This window comes from Liolophura sinensis, chromosome 1 (genome assembly GCF_032854445.1).
Source record: "Liolophura sinensis isolate JHLJ2023 chromosome 1, CUHK_Ljap_v2, whole genome shotgun sequence".
NCBI classification, from domain to species: Eukaryota; Metazoa; Mollusca; class Polyplacophora; order Chitonida; family Chitonidae; genus Liolophura; species Liolophura sinensis.
In genome coordinates, this window is record NC_088295.1 from 9,807,862 (window position 1) to 9,829,698 (window position 21,837).

At 38.4% G+C, this 21,837-nt stretch overlaps 1 protein-coding gene across 2 annotated transcripts in view; it reads right to left on the minus strand.

Annotated features, from left to right (window-relative positions):
• The window catches only part of LOC135470184 (protein bicaudal C homolog 1-B-like), a 62,352-nt gene extending 40,970 nt beyond the window's left edge, over positions 1 to 21,382 (minus strand). For both annotated transcript variants that reach the window (XM_064748991.1, XM_064748998.1), the window contains exons 1-3: positions 21,173 to 21,382; positions 12,065 to 12,111; positions 60 to 129 (exon numbers count right to left, since the gene is read on the minus strand). In XM_064748991.1, coding sequence (XP_064605061.1) covers positions 60 to 129; positions 12,065 to 12,111; positions 21,173 to 21,359 — 304 coding nt within the window. In that variant the 5' untranslated portion in view covers positions 21,360 to 21,382. The remainder of the gene's footprint in view (positions 1 to 59; positions 130 to 12,064; positions 12,112 to 21,172) is intronic.
• Between the last annotated feature and the right edge of the window lie 455 nt (positions 21,383 to 21,837).

Genomic DNA, 21,837 nt, shown 5'->3' on the forward strand with positions numbered 1-21,837 from the left:
AAATATCTTTGTGTTTAAAGGTAAGTCTGAAGCCGAAACACGCTGCTTTCTTTACCTACCTTTCTTTGACTTGGCACCAATTTTTAACTTTGAGGGCCATGTAATTTGAGTATTGGTTTCATCCATAACCTGAAGAAAACAGAAAAACAAATTATCAAAGAGACTCAGTATGACCAGTTCAACTTCGTTGTAAACAGAGTTATGAACACGCAAATTTGAAAAAAATATAATGATCAGAGGAATAATGATCACAACAGTAATTCAGTTTAACCACAACAAAAAAAAAAAACACTCTGGTTTTTGCATATTTTTCATAAATGCATCAATGAAACCTGAAGAGCGTACATGTGCAATCTGAGGCATTTAATAACGATGCATGTACAAATAGACACAACAATTCCATTTGTCAAACATGAAAACAAGTCAATAATACATCACTACATACATCAGCTAAAATAAATAAATCTGTTCCAATCTACTGGTTGAAATATTTTTTCAAATATTATGACCCTGTACTATACTTCATTTACCGAATTCATGGAAACATGGGCAAAATCATTTCATTAAAGAAACCCAACAACTTTATTTTCACACTACATGCTCATTACACACAATATTTGTGCTATGTCAGTCTGTAAATACTCCCCTTATGTAGAGGACTGTAGCCGTAAGTCTAGTCAACCTCTGCTGAAAAGCCTATACATCTCGTATATGGTGATGTAAACATAGCTATTTAACATAATCCTGTCTGACCAATGGAAATGATTCTACTATCTCCTGGTGGGAAGTCATAAACAGTAAATGACAGTTAAAATGTGCAGAAAACTATAGCTCTATATACGACAACCATGCGATTCGATGGCCACGCCAAAGAAATGGAAAGATTATGTGGATTTCAAGGTACTTTGGCCGGGTGACATCATGCCGTGAATACTTGAAGGGATTGTATATTCAAAAGTCCTGCAAAGCACAGCAGAATCTATGCATTAGGTCTACCGACTGTGGTTTTCCAGAAGCTATCCTGTGACTTAACCTATAATATCCCCTACACATACACCTATTACATGTAATTAGCAAACTAAAGGTACTATAAGTACATGTAAAACAGTTTTGCAACAATTATTTTGAAGAACAGGCTATCAGAGTTGCAGGCCTACTAGATCCAGGAAAAACGTGTATACACCACAGCAACTTGGCGATACGATGACCAATTTTTGCTCACACATCAGCCACGTAGATGATACAAATGTGCTCCCGTCTGGTTTGTCTGACATGAATTGGACATCCACCAAATTATGGTAGTACATGTGGAGAATTTGGCACGGTTTTGCAAGTAACAGACAGTAACAGACGATAAATTTTATAGCCAAGTTGAGTGATACCGGTTGTGACACAAGGATCCATGCAGTCGGGCTAGTCCGGCCAGTTGATTGTGAGTTACACTGATGACAACTGGGTTCCTGTTACAGGCTTCAAGGTACGGCATGGTGGGGTGTATCAAGCAGATGGATCTAATCCATCTTTAAAGTAATTCAATGACTTACTTTAGATATTGTATGTATTTTAGAGACTGTACTTATGTAAGGCACTGATGAAATATGAACCAAAACTAAACCATTTTTTTAAATGTAGAATGAAATTCAGTGTTAGTGTACATGTACGGGGTCAAAAACTTTGGGGCATTTTTCCAACTCTGGAGAAAATCAATGTGCATGTACACTGAGGTTACAATTGACAATTAAGTGGGTTTATTCTGATGTCTCGACAGAGAGTGGAAATAAATGGTAACCAGATTATGGCTACTCTGTGAGCGTACATGTACGTCCATATCCAGGTTTATTCACAGTATGAACACCTGAATCTGTACAGGTACTGTGTCAGTTTGCCCCGCGTAACTCACTCAAACCACCATCACAACTACACATACTCGCTTTTAATTTAGAGGCTGAGCAGTTCTGCACACGCCAACTCATCCATGAAATGCTTTTCACAATACAAGTATTAAGTGCTGTACCATCAACAGTCAAATCCTAGATGGTGTTAGGTTCATTCTGTGTAAACACCACACACAGACGCTCAGATAGTAACCTGATACAATCGAATTTGCCTATTTTAATTCACAATTTGCCCTGTTGCAGGTAGATTCATTTATTTATAACGGGATTGGTGTTCATGCCCTGCAGGTATATTTAAAGCTGCTTTGTATTCATGACATAGCATTATAGCCTTGAAATCCAAAATAGCACCTACACTTATACTGACCTAAACAGCCCCACGTACATGTGCATGTCAGCAGAGATATCTTGGTGAACACAGCTGATGAGAATTGTGTCATACTTTCTTCAAGCAACTCAACAAATTAGAGAGACAATGAAAAACTGACATACCAAAGTGCAAAGTGACAAACAGCATGACAAGTACACATAAATTATCTCAACGTCTTGGGACCTAAACAGCCTTATGTACATGTGCATGTCAGTGGAGATATCTCACCGTCTTGGGACCTAAACAGTCTCATATACATGTGCATGTCAGCAGTGATATCTCACTGTCTTGGGACCTGAACAGCCTCATATATATGTGCATGTCAGTGGAGATATCTCAACGTCTTGGGACCTAAACAGCCTTATGTACATGTGCATGTCAGTGGAGATATCTCACCGTCTTGGGACCTAAACAGCCTTATGTACATGTGCATGTCAGTGGAGATATCTCACCGTCTTGGGACCTAAACAGCCTCATATACATGTGCATGTCGACAGAGATATCTCACTGTCTTGGGACCTAAACAGCCTTATGTACATGTGCATGTCAGCAGAGATATCTCACTGTCTTGGGACCTAAATAGCCTCATATACACGTGCATGTCAGTGGAGATATCTCATTGTCTTGGGACCTAAACAGCCTCATATACATGTGCATGTCAGTGGAGATATCTCACTGTCTTGGTTCCTGAACAGCTTCATATACATGTGCATGTCAGTGGAGATATCTCAACGGCTTGATGACGCAAGATATACACATCATCTTGATGAACACAGCTGATGAGCAATATGTCACGTTTTCTTCAAGCAACTCAGCAAATTAGATAGACAATGAAAAACTGACGCACCAAAGTGCAAAGTGACAAACAGCATGACAAGTACACATAAATTATCTCAAAGCTCTCTTTTTCTCCTCAAAACATGCTCCCTTCATGAAGTTCATATATCAGTCTCTGAAAGAGTCTAATGAACCATTTCTGAAACTGTAAATTAGATGCAGATTTCCCACCTTATATAAATTTCATCTCACCTGCATTTCATTTACTAGACTTATCTCAACCTGTTCATAGATATGAATATTATCCACTGTATATGAAGCTTTTTTACTTCACCTGCTTGATCTCGCATTACGCCATTTTCAGATTTCTTTAAACTCACCAATAGTACTGGCACAGTGTCTTTCTTGGTTAAGACGCTGTTCATTTGGGGACACTAGTGATCTACATGTATATGCCCAAAACTATACAAAATGCAAACAAATCATCAGCAGTCGGATTTGGACAGATGTCTTCATGAGACTCACAGATTACAAAAGTTACCTAACTGACCAGATGGGGCACAAACACATTAGTTTATGTGTGTTTTGTTCATATTTTTACTTAACTCAAATATGTAACAGTATGCTGTATCTGAAAGCAAATGCCCATAGGTTAATCTTTATATATTTATATATAGTAAAACCAGCATGAAAGAGGTGTACATGTATATGTTAACACCTGTAAAATGACTCCAAATACATGTACACAAGTGCAAGCAATTTTATCACGTAAATTACAAATGTCCCAGCCTTAACATCTGAGTAGGGCTTACAAGATCTTAAGTTAATTTTGTCAACAGTTTTGTACCTGTTCTGGACCCATCGACCCTAAATTAAGTAGCCTTGGTCACCTGATACAATTGACAAGCCCAACGCAGGATCCTTTCTACAATGTTACTACATTCCCTGTGGATGAAGTCTTTGTTCAAACTCACGTAGCGGAACCATTTCATCCCGTATAACAGATTTACTTTCTATCTCCTAAATTTGATCTAGTTCCACTTAAACTTGCTTGCTGTCTTCAGACAAAACCTTCTGACATCATTTCATATCTGTCACTAAATGTTTGAGATTGTTCTTTTTTTTTAAACTCAAATTGTGTGGAAGTTATTCTATTGTTTGGCAATCACTTAAAGTACATTAACACATTCATAAGAGGTCAACTAATATATACAGCTTTTAAAGCTGACTGCAGTAAAATAGGCTTCATGACCAAAGGGCATAGGAAAATAGTGTCAATACAAAGCTAGCACTACCAGAGTATTCTGTCTACAAGAGATATACTTAAAAGAGTTCAGGTAATTGAGTCTTCAGGTAGATTAATAGAAATCCAAACTTTCATTAGGTTAAGATGTTATTCCAAAACAACACAAAACAACAAGATAATAGACAAGTACTTTAGGCCATTATCAAACATAATTTTAGGTGTAGACCATTTAAAGATCAAAATGTCTGAAAAAAGAAAGAGCCGTTCAGGTGATTCGGAAATACCAGACAATTTCAACACAATGACAGTGCCGGCAACACTTGCCATAGACACATTACTCATAAGCTGGTTAACATACATAAAAGGCTGAAACCTCACAATGTTTAGACTCGGATACTGGTACACCTGTTGTACCTTTACACAAAGATCCCTAAACAGACCACGTGTGACTAATTCTTTATTTGAGCAAGTATTAACTTGTGATTTTTTATTTTGGAGCAGTTAGGTGTAGGCATTGTGTGACAGGTATATCCCAGAACAGCTTCACATCTACATTTATGTGTACAGTCAGCTGACATCACCCACCATTCTTAGCACAGAAATCTACCGGTTAGCTGTCTATCAGACTACACCTATAGCTTAGATAATTCAGCGAAGCAGCTGGCATTGAAATAATCTTACTAATTACACATGGTTTTCTACACTGTATTTAAGACATGAGGTCATGGGATTCTGCATTCTCCACCCAGTTCAATTGTACATACTGTAAAACCTTGATCTTGACAATTAGTGGTAGCTTTTACAAACAGACATCCAAATGTAGATGTAACCTCTAAGATACTCCATTAGCGATACACAAGTGGACGTTCTTCCACTCTACAGTGTCTGTCTAAAGTCATGAATGTAGTGAACTGCTCCAACAAATTCAAAAAAGTAATAAAAAAGCATCTTTTTACAACTCAAGAAATCTTTGGGTTTTTTTTCATAAACAGCTTCTGTATGTATGTGTGTACACTCTGGTTTTTACATGACTCTTAACACTCAACATTTCAGTCATATGACAATGACAAGTCATTCGGTGTATATCCATATACTGTGTCTTCTTGTGGCAGGGTGATTCTAAAGTGCTGCTGACACCAAAGTATCATTCCAAAGTCACGAGACATGACACCCCATCCAGTCACATTATACCCAGCTCTAACCTCTCAGCGCAGTGCGCCACATGAGGCACCAACAAGTGCCATTTGTAAAATCTTTGGCATGACCCAACCTGGGTTTGATTCCAGGTTTTTCTCCACTTTGAGGCAGATGCTGTAGCCATTTGGCCACAGAAGCGGTCTTTGATAGCTTCTAAAAGTTGGCTGAATGAAAATATTAAATATGTATAATACTGAAGTATGTATCCTGTGCTTGCTAAACTGTCACTTTCACAATGACAAAAAAATACAACTGAACAATATTCCATACATAACTTAGCAGGTCTGTCACTGTATCAGCTTAACACTGCATTTTACTTTTAGTGGCAAAGGAACTGAACATTTACCAGATCTAAACAAGAACAGTAGCCATCTATCAGAAACAGGAGTAATGGCTGTCAAACACTCATCCCCTCTCAGATGACATCTGTCCACCTACATCCTGGAAAAATGTGGTGGCTCAAAATCTCAGAAACCACTTAAAATAAACAAACCACATACTAACAGACATTCCTTAACAAATCTGTCTCCTTGTTCCACAGATTTGAGATGTTATCAGGGATTTTTCCTGCATAACAGATTAAAATGACCGAGCTCAATTTAACACCCACTCAGCAAAGTTTCCCAGTGACAGATACAAGCATTTAATCTGGAGATACATGTATGCCTCAGCTACACTTGAATATTTCAAATATCTCAACTGCTCTCCACAAATATGCAACAGCCTGCTTCACACGTGTCAGCAGGAGGTAATCCCATTGACCTCTGACCTCTGATTGAAGAGAACAGCCACTCCTTTGTCCAACCACCATCTCTACTTGGTAATTATTCAACAACAACAAGTACTTTCACTGTGTAGTTTTATATGTCTTGAAGCCTGTCAAGAGGCCTAGATTCCCTGAAACATAAAATGCTCCAGTCCTCACACATTACTACTATGACGAAGTACATGTATTTTAGCAATTACTCTACTTTTTCCATCCTATAGACACTTTCAGGTCTCTTCTCAATGCTATTTATGTCTTGAGGAACGTAATAAATTTACTTTGATGCTCAAATTATCAGTGAGCCTGACTAAATAGACAGAAATCGTAATCATGCACAACAATAATTACATAAATACTACTTTCATGATGGTCTGACTATAGTAACTGCAATGAGAGAAGTGCTGCACAACCGCATCTGTACTAACACAGGTCAAACAGACTGAAACATTGAATTATCTATATGAAAAATGATCATGTTCAACAAGATGTCCTTGAATGTAATTTTTCACATCTTCATTTTTGATGATTTCCCACGCATACATGTTACTTACCTAATCCTAACCATGTTGCAACCTATATTCAAGAATCAGAATTTCTTCAGGCTATTATTAATACTATCTTCAATCATTCAACGCTCTACAAAAGGGCCCTCCTCTACAAATTTTATCAGGCTCTTATTGAATTTCTGTTTTTATTTTTCTCTTACTGTTGATTTCTTTAAAGTCTAAAAAGATATTCTTAATGACCAACTAATATTCCTGATACAGCTGTGTTACCCTCAGTAAAGAATTTTTTATTACAGTCTTAGGATTTTAAAACATAAGAAATGGTCACACATCCAAGATCTATATATCTGATTGGTGTTTAATTCCGTACTCAAGAATACTTCACTTATACGACGGTACCCAGCATTATGGTGGGAGGTAACCAGGCAGAGCCTAGGCGAAACCCACAACCATCCACAGGTTGCTGACAGACCTTCCCACATTGGTGGGAGGCTCCTGGGTCATTGCCCAGTGACTGGCGCGTTAACACCCTCAGCCACACCAATCCAAGATCTTTCTGCAATATATGTAATATGTACCGAACAAACCAGTTAAGCTTCTCAGTGGAGTGTTACCAGAGCGCCACCAGAGAATCTAGCCGTCCAAGGTTTAAACTTAGCAAAGTACTGTGTCCACAGTATTCAGAATTCATTCTAATGTACAGTCATGTGCCCATGATGATTCACAATGCTGAGGAACAATAACAGCATCAGAACAGATAAGCTAATACATTACATCAAAATATAAAAAATGACCGATCACAACATGGTACTGCACTCAAATTCCTTTTAAATTAACAACAAACTTTATAACCTGTGCATTTTGGTATACAAGTATGCAGTTTTGTCATCCTTTGCTTTTGAAGAAAGTGTATAACAGGAAAAGTTTACACTGCATCAGAACCACTGCCTCAGGGGAAACTTTAACAGCTGTTAGCAATTATACTGGAAAGTGGTTTGGTTCTCTGTAACATATACTATGTGTATGAAACAGTATTTATATGACCGTACAGCACTTCAACGCGCTCTGATCAGCTTACATGCACCCTGCTTCGGGGCTTTCTGAATTACTGATTACACAAGTAGGTCATGACAAACTCAGGACAAAAGCAGAATACAGAACAAGGGTTTGTGCTAACCATGTATCTGTTTGAGACAAAGATTCCAGTCATAACTAGTCTAATAACATACATGTACATTCACCCATTAATAAACAAAATCAATCTTGGGAGCATTTGGAAATTTTTGTTTTTTGAATGTCAGCTGATATCCCCTTTGTATTGAGAATCTCACCAACATCAGCCTATTTCATCGTAAGTTGTACCACTATGTATAAGTCTGGAGGTGGATAAACTGATCAAACCTTACACATCCCACACACTAAAGGAAAATTAAGTTGCATGTGAAGAAATATGGCACTGATTTTCACACACACAAGGTTGTCAATTTTATATTTTGCTAAAGTTTTAATAACTCCAGGTCAAATGTATCAGTGAAAAATTCTTGAGAATGGTGTTCATGAAATAAAAAAGAATTTGTGTTCTGTGAACTTTACATGGACATGCAAGTCTACAAGTACACCAGTCTATAATGCACTGTATCCACAGTTATGGGTATCTACATGTACATCAGTCTGTAATGCACTTTATCCATTATAATCGGGTACCTACACGTACATCAGTCTGTAATGCAGTGTATCCACAATAATGGGGTACCTACACATACATCAGTCTGTAATGCACTGTATCCACTATAATGGGGTACCTACACGTACATCAGTCTGTAATGCACTGTATCTACTGTAATGGGGTATCTACATGTACATCAGTCTGTAATGCACTGTATCCACAGCAATAGGGTAACTACATGTACATCAATCTATAATGCACTATATCCACTATAATGGGGTATCTACATGTACATCAGTCTGTAATGCACTGTATCCACAGCAATAGGGTAACTACATGTACATCAGTCTGTAATGCAGTGTATCCACTATAATGGTGTACCCACATGTACATCAGTCTGTAATGCAGTGTATCCACTATAATGGGGTACCTACATGTACATCAGTCTGTAATGCACTGTATCCACAATAATGGGGTACCTACACATACATCAGTCTGTAATGCACTGTATCCACTATAATGGGGTACCTACACGTACATCAGTCTGTAATGCACTGTATCTACTGTAATGGGGTATCTACATGTACATCAGTCTGTAATGCACTGTATCCACAGCAATAGGGTAACTACATGTACATCAATCTATAATGCACTATATCCACTATAATGGGGTATCTACATGTACATCAGTCTGTAATGCACTGTATCCACAGCAATAGGGTACCCACATGTACATCAGTCTGTAATGCAGTGTATCCACTATAATGGTGTACCCACATGTACATCAGTCTGTAATGCAGTGTATCCACTATAATGGGGTACCTACATGTACATCAGTCTGTAATGCACTGTATCCACTATAATGGTGTACCTACACGTACATCAGTCTGTAATGCACTTTATCCATTATAATGGTGTACCCACATGTACATCAGTCTGTAATGCAGTGTATCCACTGTAATGGGGTACCTACACGTACATCAGTCTGTAATGCACTGTATCTATTGTAATGGGGTATCTACATGTACATCAATCTATAATGCACTATATCCACTATAATGGGGTATCTACATGTACATCAGTCTGTAATGCACTGTATCCACAGCAATAGGGTAACTACATGTACATCAGTCTGTAATGTACTGTATCCACTGTAATGGGGTATCTACACATACATCAGTCTGTAATGCACTTTATCCACTGTAATGGGGTACCTACATGTACATCAGTCTGTAATGTACTGTATCCACTGTAATGGGGTATCTACACATACATCAGTCTGTAATACACTGTATCCACTGTAATGGGGTACCAACATGTACACCAGTCAACAATGCACTGTATCCACTATAATGGGGTACCTACATGTACATCAGTCTATAATGCACTGTATCCACTATAATGGGGTATCTACATGTACATCAGTCTGTAATGCACTGTATCCACAGCAATAGGGTAACTACAAGTACATCAGTCTGTAATGTACTGTATCTACTGTAATGGGGTATCTACATGTACATCAGTCTGTAATGCACTGTATCCACTATAATGGTGTACCTACACGTACATCAGTCTGTAATGCACTTTATCCATTATAATGGTGTACCCACATGTACATCAGTCTGTAATGCAGTGTATCCACTGTAATGGGGTACCTACACGTACATCAGTCTGTAATGCACTGTATCTATTGTAATGGGGTATCTACATGTACATCAATCTATAATGCACTATATCCACTATAATGGGGTATCTACATGTACATCAGTCTGTAATGCACTGTATCCACAGCAATAGGGTAACTACATGTACATCAGTCTGTAATGTACTGTATCCACTGTAATGGGGTATCTACACATACATCAGTCTGTAATGCACTTTATCCACTGTAATGGGGTACCTACATGTACATCAGTCTGTAATGTACTGTATCCACTGTAATGGGGTATCTACACATACATCAGTCTGTAATACACTGTATCCACTGTAATGGGGTACCAACATGTACACCAGTCAACAATGCACTGTATCCACTATAATGGGGTACCTACATGTACATCAGTCTATAATGCACTGTATCCACTATAATGGGGTATCTACATGTACATCAGTCTGTAATGCACTGTATCCACAGCAATAGGGTAACTACAAGTACATCAGTCTGTAATGTACTGTATCTACTGTAATGGGGTATCTACATGTACATCAGTCTGTAATGCACTGTATCCACTATAATGGTGTACCTACACGTACATCAGTCTGTAATGCACTTTATCCATTATAATGGTGTACCCACATGTACATCAGTCTGTAATGCAGTGTATCCACTATAATGGGGAACCTACACGTACATCAGTCTGTAATGCACTGTATCTACTGTAATGGGGTATCTACATGTACATCAATCTATAATGCACTATATCCACTATAATGGGGTATCTACATGTACATCAGTCTGTAATGCACTGTATCCACAGCAATAGGGTAACTACATGTACATCAGTCTGTAATGTACTGTATCCACTGTAATGGGGTATCTACACATACATCAGTCTGTAAGGCACTTCATCCACTGTAATGGGGTACCTACATGTACATCAGTCTGTAATGTACTGTATCCACTGTAATGGGGTATCTACACATACATCAGTCTGTAATACACTGTATCCACTGTAATGGGGTACCAACATGTACACCAGTCAACAATGCACTGTATCCACTATAACGGGGTACCTACATGTACATCAGTCTATAATGTACTGTATCCACTATAATGGGGTATCTACATGTACATCAGTCTGTAATGCACTGTATCCACAGCAATAGGGTAACTATAAGTACATCAGTCTGTAATGTACTGTATCTACTGTAATGGGGTATCTACATGTACATCAGTCTGTAATGCACTGTATCCACTGTAATGGGGTAACAACATGTACATCAGTATGTAATGCACTGTATCCACAATAATGGGGTACCTACACGTACATCAGTCTGTAATACACTGTATCCACTGTAATGGGGTACCAACATGTACATCCGTCTGTAATGTACTGTATCTACTGTAATGGGGTATTTACATGTACATCAATCTGTAATGCACTCTATCCACTATAATGGGCTACAGTATCTACATCCATGTGCTTTAATGGATTCTATTTTCTAATTTGAACATGCAATTTAACCAACAAAGATGTGTGTTTAAGTACGTGTAAAGATTAACTTCAATCACTTCTTTATCAGGCATCTTCTTTGACAATTACATATTCAAACAAGTAGTTCTGTTCAGTATCTTCCTATATCGGTATGTCTAAAATCTAGTTAGAACACTACTTCCACAAATTCACCCATTTATTTACAAGCATAAAGTTTCGAGCTGTCTGAATTCCACTTTTTCTCATCTTATGCAGCTATGCCTAATGTTAATTTCACAGGGAGTCAGGCATATTAATGATTCCATGAAACTCTGTGGAGTAAAGCCTATGTCTTTATACTGAGTCTCAAAAGAGACCCACGCAGGGTTCTGCCCATGTAGAAATGATGACTGTAATTCAAGCAAAACACGCAGTATCCAAACCATCATTTATACTACGTGCACTGTGTATATCTGTGTAATTGAACGCGGTATTCAATCTACTTACCCTTTGGAAGAAATCTTCCGCACTTTCATCTGTGTGTTCCCCATGAACTGAAAGAACAAGATCAGAAACTTTAAATACCTGTTTAAATAGAAAATGTGGGGTAAGGTGACATGTGAGGACGCTCTTCATTCAGGGAGGTACAAAGCATCTGTCACAGCAGGACAATACATCTCAAGTGCCAGTTTATGGATGCTAGTTTATAGAGATGAAACTTACCCTTTAAACAGCTTAAAGCACACTGACACATATCACACAATAGCTACAATAGGTAAGCATTTTAATACGATATTTTATAACTGGCTATAACATCATTTGACAACATCTTAAGTCTGTTATTTACAAGAAAATTTACAACACTATTACAGTGGGAGGCATACATCATAAATTCTATTTTAAACCGTTATGCATACTGAGTGTTGTTTGGTTACTGTTTGTTTCGTATACATTCATGCTAAGACTCCACTGGAATGTACTATGGCAATACTTTTTTGGTATTAGAGCACATCTAATAAATCCACAGCACAAAGTTGTTAATGAGTACAGATACATATAATTTAATTAAAAGGAACAAAAGCACCTAACAATTATAGGCAAACATCTAAAAATATTACATGTTAATATATTTTGAGATTTTTTTCTTTTATTTTTTTAATATACATGTATGTTTTCTGATACGTATTTCTTACTCATTAGCACACTGACCAATCAACGTACAATGGTACATATCAAGACAGGGAAATACAACTTCCTATAAACCGATGATCTTAATTACACCTGCATGCTAGGACTTTAAATAGATGACATGTCAATTGAGGGCCTATTGTTGAAGTGTGTTGCTATCAGTTGTTTTTTACCACTGTGATTCATCCACAGCCTTCAGTTTACAGTGAGGTTGTGAGAGCTCACAGACAGCAGTCTATATGTCAGTATGATCAGAGGTTCACCTGAGGGCTTTATACCCCAGGTGAACCACATCCTCTCACAAGCTAAGAGCTTAACACCATGAAAAATATGCAACTTAGGACAGCACTGCTGCTTTTATCGTGCAGAAATAAGTTTTCTTCCTGCATTAGTGTGTGTTATGCATTGATAATGGATACTGATTATGGCTGTTAGTGAAAGCAGCAAATATTTTATAACTACATATAATGTATGTGCCTGTAAATATTTGAAGACAATGAACTTGAGACTGTGCTCAAACTGAAATCCTTCTAAATAAGGTGAATATACACACAAACTGTCTTAATTACCAGAGCCACTTTGACCACTGTGAAATATTTCCTGTGACAGTAAGATTGACAACTGCAACGCTTATACCCTCCTCTCATACACACATGTACAGGTATCATATAATGCCCATTAAATGCTGTATAAAAAACAATACAAAGTAAATTTTGCCATCCCGTGTATTCTTGTGTGTGTGTGTTTGTGGAGGACGGAAGGATGTGGCTGCTTGGGTGGGGGGTGGAGGGGGATGAGGGTCGGGGTTTGGTGTTGAGAGCTTGTCACCTTCTAGTAATCTTAGTTGCTATCTTTAATACCGTCTGCCATTACCCTGTTCCACCTGTTGATTGGCACAGTTGTGCGGACAGCACAACTGCTTGTTAAGTAGTTTTTTGCACACAAGAGACACTGCATTTCATTACTAGATGTTTTTATCTTGCATGTATTAGACGTATGTATAGCAGGTGCCTATCTAAATGTACACATGGGTAACTTACAAACAGCAGTTACTTATACATGTTAATTCCATATTACAACTCCACCTATTCAGAATACAGAACTTTAAAACAGAGTACACCTATGTTCTGTGGAAGAGTGTATAGGTATTTATAACATACACTTTACATGTAAGCTTTGCTTTGTCAGTCAGAGTCTAATGAATATTGAACTCAACAACCAGTATTTGTAAGACGAGATTTGACACGTGTTGACAATCAACAGCTACAGATTAACCTGTCTAATTAAGCTATTATCCCAGGTAATTAAACAACTATGACATGTATCTCGGTATATCATCTTACAAACACTTCAGCTAAGATTAAATAAATAATTACTCTTGACCAACTACATGTAATCAACAAGTTGGAGTAATCAAAACATGGATTTAATTTGTCCTTATCGTTTTCAGGAAAATAATCCAATACCATATAATTAATTTAGCACAAGCACTAGATGTACTTGATAATGTAAATAATCAAATATGGGAAAAACATAAACGCACATGTATCCAGCAAGCAGAACAAAATATGATGATCTCTTATCCACATTAATCTTTTTTTTTTTTTTTTTTGCTTTCTTTTCTTCTGTGTTTAACTTTGTGTCAGAAATCCTCTCCATGAAAAATACTGGTAGCTAAGAACCTTTCAGACTGCAGGAAATCAGTAAGTATTACTGTAGGTATATAAGCATGTTGATGGTTGCATCTGAAATTCCACCACATGTGTACCAGGTATGCAAGGGAAAACTACATTACAACCAAAGCACCACAATACATTTTAATTAAGAAATGATCAGCAAACTAATGTCCAATGTATACCACTGAAAACCTTGGTGATTATGACATGTGGTATATACTGTACAATGTAGAATGACTGGCTTTTGCAATATCAAGGTCTAACTTATTAATAGTTCATTCTGTTAGAGCATGTTAACACAGATTACAGGAAAGGTTAAATGAAAGAGGCATAAGACATTAGGTTTTGATTCATGTTTGATAATTAGGTCAGATGACAGTCAGCATCAGAATACAGCAGCCTATTGAATGGCATCTTGTAAGGCCTCATCCCAGAGAATACCTGATCATCACAGGTAACACTCAGCCATTCACTGTAGAGCCAGTCTTTCCACCTATTATCTCATTGTTACTCAAGACAACCTCTGAAGAGATTCATTCACCGAATCCTGGGTAAATACTTCCTCAAAAAGAGATTTGTCCTTTCCTTGGGAAGACTTTTGTCACACCTGTACCAGAGCTGCTTGAGAGGGTAACCTCTCCTGTCTACTTAATCAGGTCACGTTTACCCATATCTGATATTCAAGCCATCCTCATAATTAAAATACACATCTCCATGAAACCAAAACCAGAGCATGAAGATATTTATAACATAAAAATGCTTGCAGCATACCTTAGCACTTGGTATATTGCCTGTGTGAGTGGTAGCACCAGTTACACATACCACCAAGGTGCTGATGACAACCCAGAATTATCATTTGGACATACAAATCAGCAGAGTGGTGACCATGCATCTACATGTGCCTTAATTTGAAAATGAACACCCTAAATGCAACTTACATGTTGGCCCAAAGATCAATGAGATAGTTAACAGACTCAGACTGGGGTTAGACCAACATCTCCCATTATAACAACCAACAACTGTGATACAAAGATATAAAGCTGACAGTCCTTTTGTTATGAAGGGGCTATATCCTGTCTGAGGCCGAGTGATATGTCACATGAGAAGGAACATTAGTATCTATATGCAGCGAGTATTCAAGGTACATACTGTACTAGTATAGCATTATGATCAAGTAATACATGCAGTTACACTATATCTGTACTGTCATATGATATGGAGGTATAGAGTAATATACATGTACGGATGTGAATATGGAATATCGAGACTCCCAGAAGGGTGGACTGGGGTTGTCAGCTCTCCAATGGTTCAGACGCAAATAATAGTGATAATGGCAGTCTTTGGAAGATTACACACAGGCTTGCTGTTAGGGATAAATGAAAAAAGAGATTGGAGTGCATCATGACAGTTTTATGACATGATGGCTATCATTACCTGTACATAACTAGCTTACTCTGCTTACAGCAATACATGCATTATGCACTATAATACACACACTGACACACACACACACACACACTGTCTGACTTGCTAATATTAAAGGAGAAGAAAATTTGAATATCAATCAAATACCATTGAAAAGAGTATGTATTTCCTCACAGGTGCATGCCATAAAAAAAAAAAAAACATGTACCTCAAGTTGATAAATTATAAATAAAGTCAGCGCCAAAATCCGCTGTGGGCGACTCCATTTTGCCTAAGAATTAGTCCTGAAGTCTTCTGTGTTAGGAGGAGAATTGCTGTCGGAAACTGCTGAAGTGCAGTTCGTACATTTCCGGTAGAACTCTTCTTCCCAGAAGGTAACAAACAGTACAGTTCGTTTTCCGTTGGAAACGGTGGAACTCTTCTTTCCAGAAGATAACAAAACAGTACAGTTCGTTTTCTGTTTGACGATCGGGAAACCGAAATGTTGGACGTAGGTTCTGAGTTTACCCGAAGGAGCCTCATTGGCTGAGAGGCAACACACTCCCAGCATAAATTACAGGGTGTTAAAGATGGAGGACGCGATGGACTCAGTGATTTATACCAGCTTTGCTGTTTTCAGGCTTTACATGTATGGGTTAGGAAATTACATTTCACCTGTCAGACATGACAGGCAAAACAAGAGTTCAATATATCATGAAGCATCTTACAAATGAGCTACTCTTCTTGAATAACAATTGTCATGGTATCATGGCCTATTGGTATCAGTAATTATCATGGTATCATGGCCTATTGGTATCAGTAATTATCATGGTATCATGGCCTATTGGTATCAGTAATTATCATGGTATCATGGCCTATGAGTATCAGTAATTATCATGGTATCATGGCCTATTGGTATCGGTAATTATTATCACGTACAATATTTATGTGAGAATTGAATAAATTGAGAGGTCCACTGTTCAACAAACAACTGCACAGCATTAGCAAAATGCGTAGTTGTACCTATAGACACCCTCACACTGTTTACTAACTGGGCAGCTTGCCACACTAGTACAGCTGGGCTTCTTGGCGTATCACAATGGTGTACGAAACTTGCTCACGATATACAGTACATAGAATAAGACCATGTGGCTAACACAATGCCTTCATACAGCCATCAATCTTATGTTATACCTTTCCCTTCTTGACAGAAGCTATACAGAGGCATTATAATACTGAGATAATACAACTCCTGAGCCCCAGTGTTGAAGTCTGTGAATGAAACCAGTCTGACAGAAGTGTCCTTAAAATGAGGTCAGGTCGGGGGAAGTCCTGCTGGCAGAAAATCAATGGTTCACATAGTGATGACTACTAAACAAGATCATGCTGACCAAACAAAAGGAAAAGAGTACGGACTTGTTAGCTGTAATACACTGGTGTCATCAATGCCTACTAGTAGGCTTATATCAAACAGCTAATCACACACATGCTCCTACAATCGATTGGGTACTGATGCCTTTGCTTCATTGGTTGATGCGATATGAAGTAGAATATGTGTATGTTGGCAGATTTACCTAGAAAAACTGACAGACCTGTACATGCATGTGTCACCTCACATGACTGGGTCAAGCAAGCATATGTAAGAGCAATCTATACCCTGGATTCACTTTTTGTATTATATCAACTGTTGTCAACAATTTCAGCAGTTACTATCAATCAATGACAGTACATAATTTTTGACCTGTGTTTAATGTTGTCATTAAGATTTAAGCATCTGAACAGTACCCAATATATTGAGACCTTTAGCAAGTAACTGTGAAATTATCCCAAGACTAACACGTCAGTTGGGATGCGATGCCCCTAATATATGTGCACCCTGCACCTTTTATGATAGGTAAAGTGTTCCTAAATAGGTAGTGGAAAATGCCATTCTGTCACTTTTTGAGGTTGTGGGTATGTTGAAAGTATACCTTTGCTCCCAATCCCTATTGATTTATTTGACACCATTCTCAATAATACTTCACTTATACAACAGCTGCCAGCTAGCTAGCATTATGGCATAAGGACACCAAGCAGAGCCCAGGGGGAAACCCACAGCCACCCGAAGGTTGCTGAGGAACCGTCCCACGTACGACCAGAGCAAGCATGAGCTGGACTTGAACTCACTTTAATTTATAGATGGGGGTTTATTTTGAAAGGCACCTTTGAGCTTTATGTATGACAACCTCAACTGCCTCACAACCGCTGTAATCTGCTTATTGTCACACAGACTTGCCCTGAGAACAGTGGAGGTCTTAGAGTCTTGAGAATTGAACCACACCTTTTGTGTTCTAGGAAATAAAAGACAAACATCTTCACCACTTTGCCACCTGTTACTCACTGTGACTAACTTACATATATGTCACATTTTGATTTAGGTTTGTTCTATGTAGTAATGCTGGAAAGTTTGAACTACTTGCTGTGATTTTCACTAGTGAGCATAGATGTATAAAATGTCAACCTAGCAACTGACACCAGGTACTGATGCACTTTAGGCAGCACTTGAACGTTGACCATTTGCCTCTTGTAAGTCAAGCATGTCCCTTGTCCAACTGAACTGATAAAATAAACTGGTGAGCCACAAATGAGCGAAACATTATCATATGACAAGAAGTTGTGGGAAGTACATGTAAAAGCATGTGCATCTACTTGGGTCCTACACAGAGAAGTGGTCACTCAATCAGCTGCTACTGTAACTATGGAATCCTATAAGCCAGTGAATGGACAGCTATGGTACATGTAGCTGTAGATGTACACACCACTCTGTCACTCAAGCATTCAACCTCAACCTGGATGGTGTGCGACTACTGGGGCACCCTGTATATTTACTGGTATCTCGCTGCACACTTACAGAGAGAACATGTCAACCAACGTATGTCCACCAATACAACCATGAAAGTGTTCTTGATTGTTAATTTATTATTACCTCTGCCTAGGAACTTATGCTTCTGCTGGTCTCTGCACGCATGTGTGTCTGTCAGCAAATGTACTGAAAATGGTGTAGTCAAGCTAAGTTCCATTCAATTCAACCTTGGTGTGATCTCTATTCAGATCCAGGAATTCTTCACCATTGCCGCAAGGGGCCCAAATGCAGAGTGAGCATATAATATACACATATATCACAAAACAGTAAAATGCTGTATGTATATAAGACTTTGTTGGAACATGCCAAATGGAAAGAAGATGAAGTGCATGTTGCTGGGCTCTCATATGATAAACATTTAATCGGTGAACATTAACATAACATTCAAATTATTTAATTGTCAGCCTTCACTTGTTAATGGGTGTCTAAACTATTAAAACCATTCAAAGAAAGTCATCATGTTGTGTAAATTGACACCTGTTTCTAGATTTAGTTTAGAACACAAACATGCAAGGCATAATTGAATATATGAGACATGTTACATATTTCAGCAAAAATATATTGTTCTCCATTTCTCATGATAGCTATTACAGAAAGAATGGTAGTAGTAATATTATATAGCCCCTAGGTTCATTCCTCATTGTAACCTTGCAGCATACATGTACTTCATTATTTCTAAACAATAAGATACATGAAGGCTAGCTCTCCTAAATGTTAAAGTTTCCTCCATTTTGACATTCACTTATTACTATGAAATTCATACAAAAAAGCATGTTATCCTGTTCAGCTTATCTAACCAACTGGTTTTCGAATTTGCAGATTTGAAGACAACCAGTAGGCCTTCTGCAACCTGGAAATTGTTACTCCCCTCTCCTATAGTGTGCATTCAAACTGTGGCATCAACAGTTCAAGAAGACAGATCTTTCTTGCCAATCCATTAGCCAATCTGCACTTTGGGCAAACCAGTATTTCCTCAGCAAAGGACAGTGTCCACATAAGTGATGGAAAAGTCTCTCGCTCTCTTCTTCCAAAACTAGTCACTGGACAATATTTTCATAAGCAAAATGCAATGACACAAGTTTATCAGTAAAAGATAAGAAGTCATCAAGACAACGTGTGGAGATGTGATTTTCAGTTGATATTTTATGATGAACACCTGTCGGAAAACTCCACCTGCTGTGCCATTATAACAGACTATACCTTGGATGTTGTGTGTGCCAGCGAGCTGAGAGGTACATGTAAGAGCCACTGTTGACGCCTGTTTTTGATAGCAAAGATCGTTCAGAAAAGATTAATCAAACTCACTGCGAAACGGTGTATGGTTTACCATAGGTAGCCCCTGTGGTTATGACACTCTGCCAGTCCAGTATAAAGAGAGGAATTAAAATCACCAACTGGTGCTAATCACAAGCCAGAATGAGCTGGACTTGAACTCACATCAACCACATTAGTAAAACGCTGCAATGCACAAATGGATTACCCACTAATTAGGTCAATTTGCAATATGTTGTACTTTCTTGAATATATATCTTAATTAGCACTATGAGATGTGTACATTCATACTGAAACACTGCTCTTGAGAGCTGAGCCTAGCCAATCATGTTACGTTATTCGCCATTATAAGTCCCATTTGCATTTCACATAGCAACCATTTTTTTACAAGAAATGTTGCGAGATCTCGCAGTACACAGGTGCTGGGTACTAATTTTTACTAGACGGCCTATGCTTAACCTAGTGGAGGCATGCTTACTACATTAAATATCTGTTTATTGAAATTCTGCATTGGAAACAGTGCCCTCATTCACAGTGACTTACAGTAAAAAAAAGGAGAAAATGAAAATGCCAAGAAGACAGTTTTACAATTAAATGTCGATGTTTCATTGACCATGAAAAGCAGCTGCAACCTCGAACTTCAAAGGCCACTGTCAGTGACTGGGTGCTTGTTTGACCATGGCTGCCCTGCTGTGGCTTATTGTTACGTGATTGGTTCTCATAAGCTGGAAACACTGGTGTTTCTGCAAGCATAATCGTAAGCTCCCTAGATCGGCTATATTTTCATGCCGTAAGAAAATGAACAACGTATTTAGCCAGTAAAATCTTTAGCTCAATAAAAGTTTAAAGATGAACGCTAAATCACAACCTGGTATAAGAAACTGGCTTCCCACGGTGACCTCCCTTATTAAGCCTGCTCTGGTCAGCTTGAACATCCTCAGATGCGGCAGACGGCTAGCAACAGGCTTCCACTCAGTTTGATATTAGTTTCTGTTTATTTACCACCTCGCTCAAACTGTTAGGGTGGTGGTTTAAACAAGCTATCTATGTTGAGGTTTGCAAAACTGTTTGGGGTAGGCCGTAAACATTGGCTGTCAGATCGGCTGTGAACTTAGCTATTAGATTTAGCCTACACTGGCTGCAGCTAGCAGGAGCCTGCAGCCGTCAGCTTACCTTGTAACATGTGCTCGAGCTTCTTTCGATCCACTCGGAATCTGTCCTCGACAAAATCCGGATCTCGTTGTATACCATCCTCATTATGTCCCTGAGAACCGTTATCACAGCAGTCTATGTTACAATCACTCCTGAACGTTGAATCCTTCATAGTTGTCGAATATGAAACTCGTAACCTACCCGCCATGGCATTCTTGTTGTTGTACTGCCGTCCTCTCATGGGCAAGTAGACAGCTTCCCTCTCCAACCGCGACAAAACTTAGTTCTAGAAGAACTACTTTAGCAAACGCATCGGATTCACTGTATCTTGAATTTGGATAGACCCGATGATCTACATTAGGCGATGGTTCAGTAACAAACATACCGTCGGATCAGCGCTCGAACTAAAAAGTTTTCCTGTCATTTCACTACGCTATGAAGTGGCGGAGTGATACAGGTCTTAACTGACTTGACCTGGGAACTCGGCTGTCACCTAAGGACATCCCCGATGACGTCCTATTGGGAGTTTTCTTTTTTATGGGTAAGCGTCAATACACTGGTGGTACGATCCGCTTGTGACTGTTTCGTTAAACTTAGAATGATACATTCAATAATCCCAAAAACGAGTAAAACAAATATATAAAATGTCGTTTTAAAAGCTACATGCATTCTAGTTTTCAAATCCA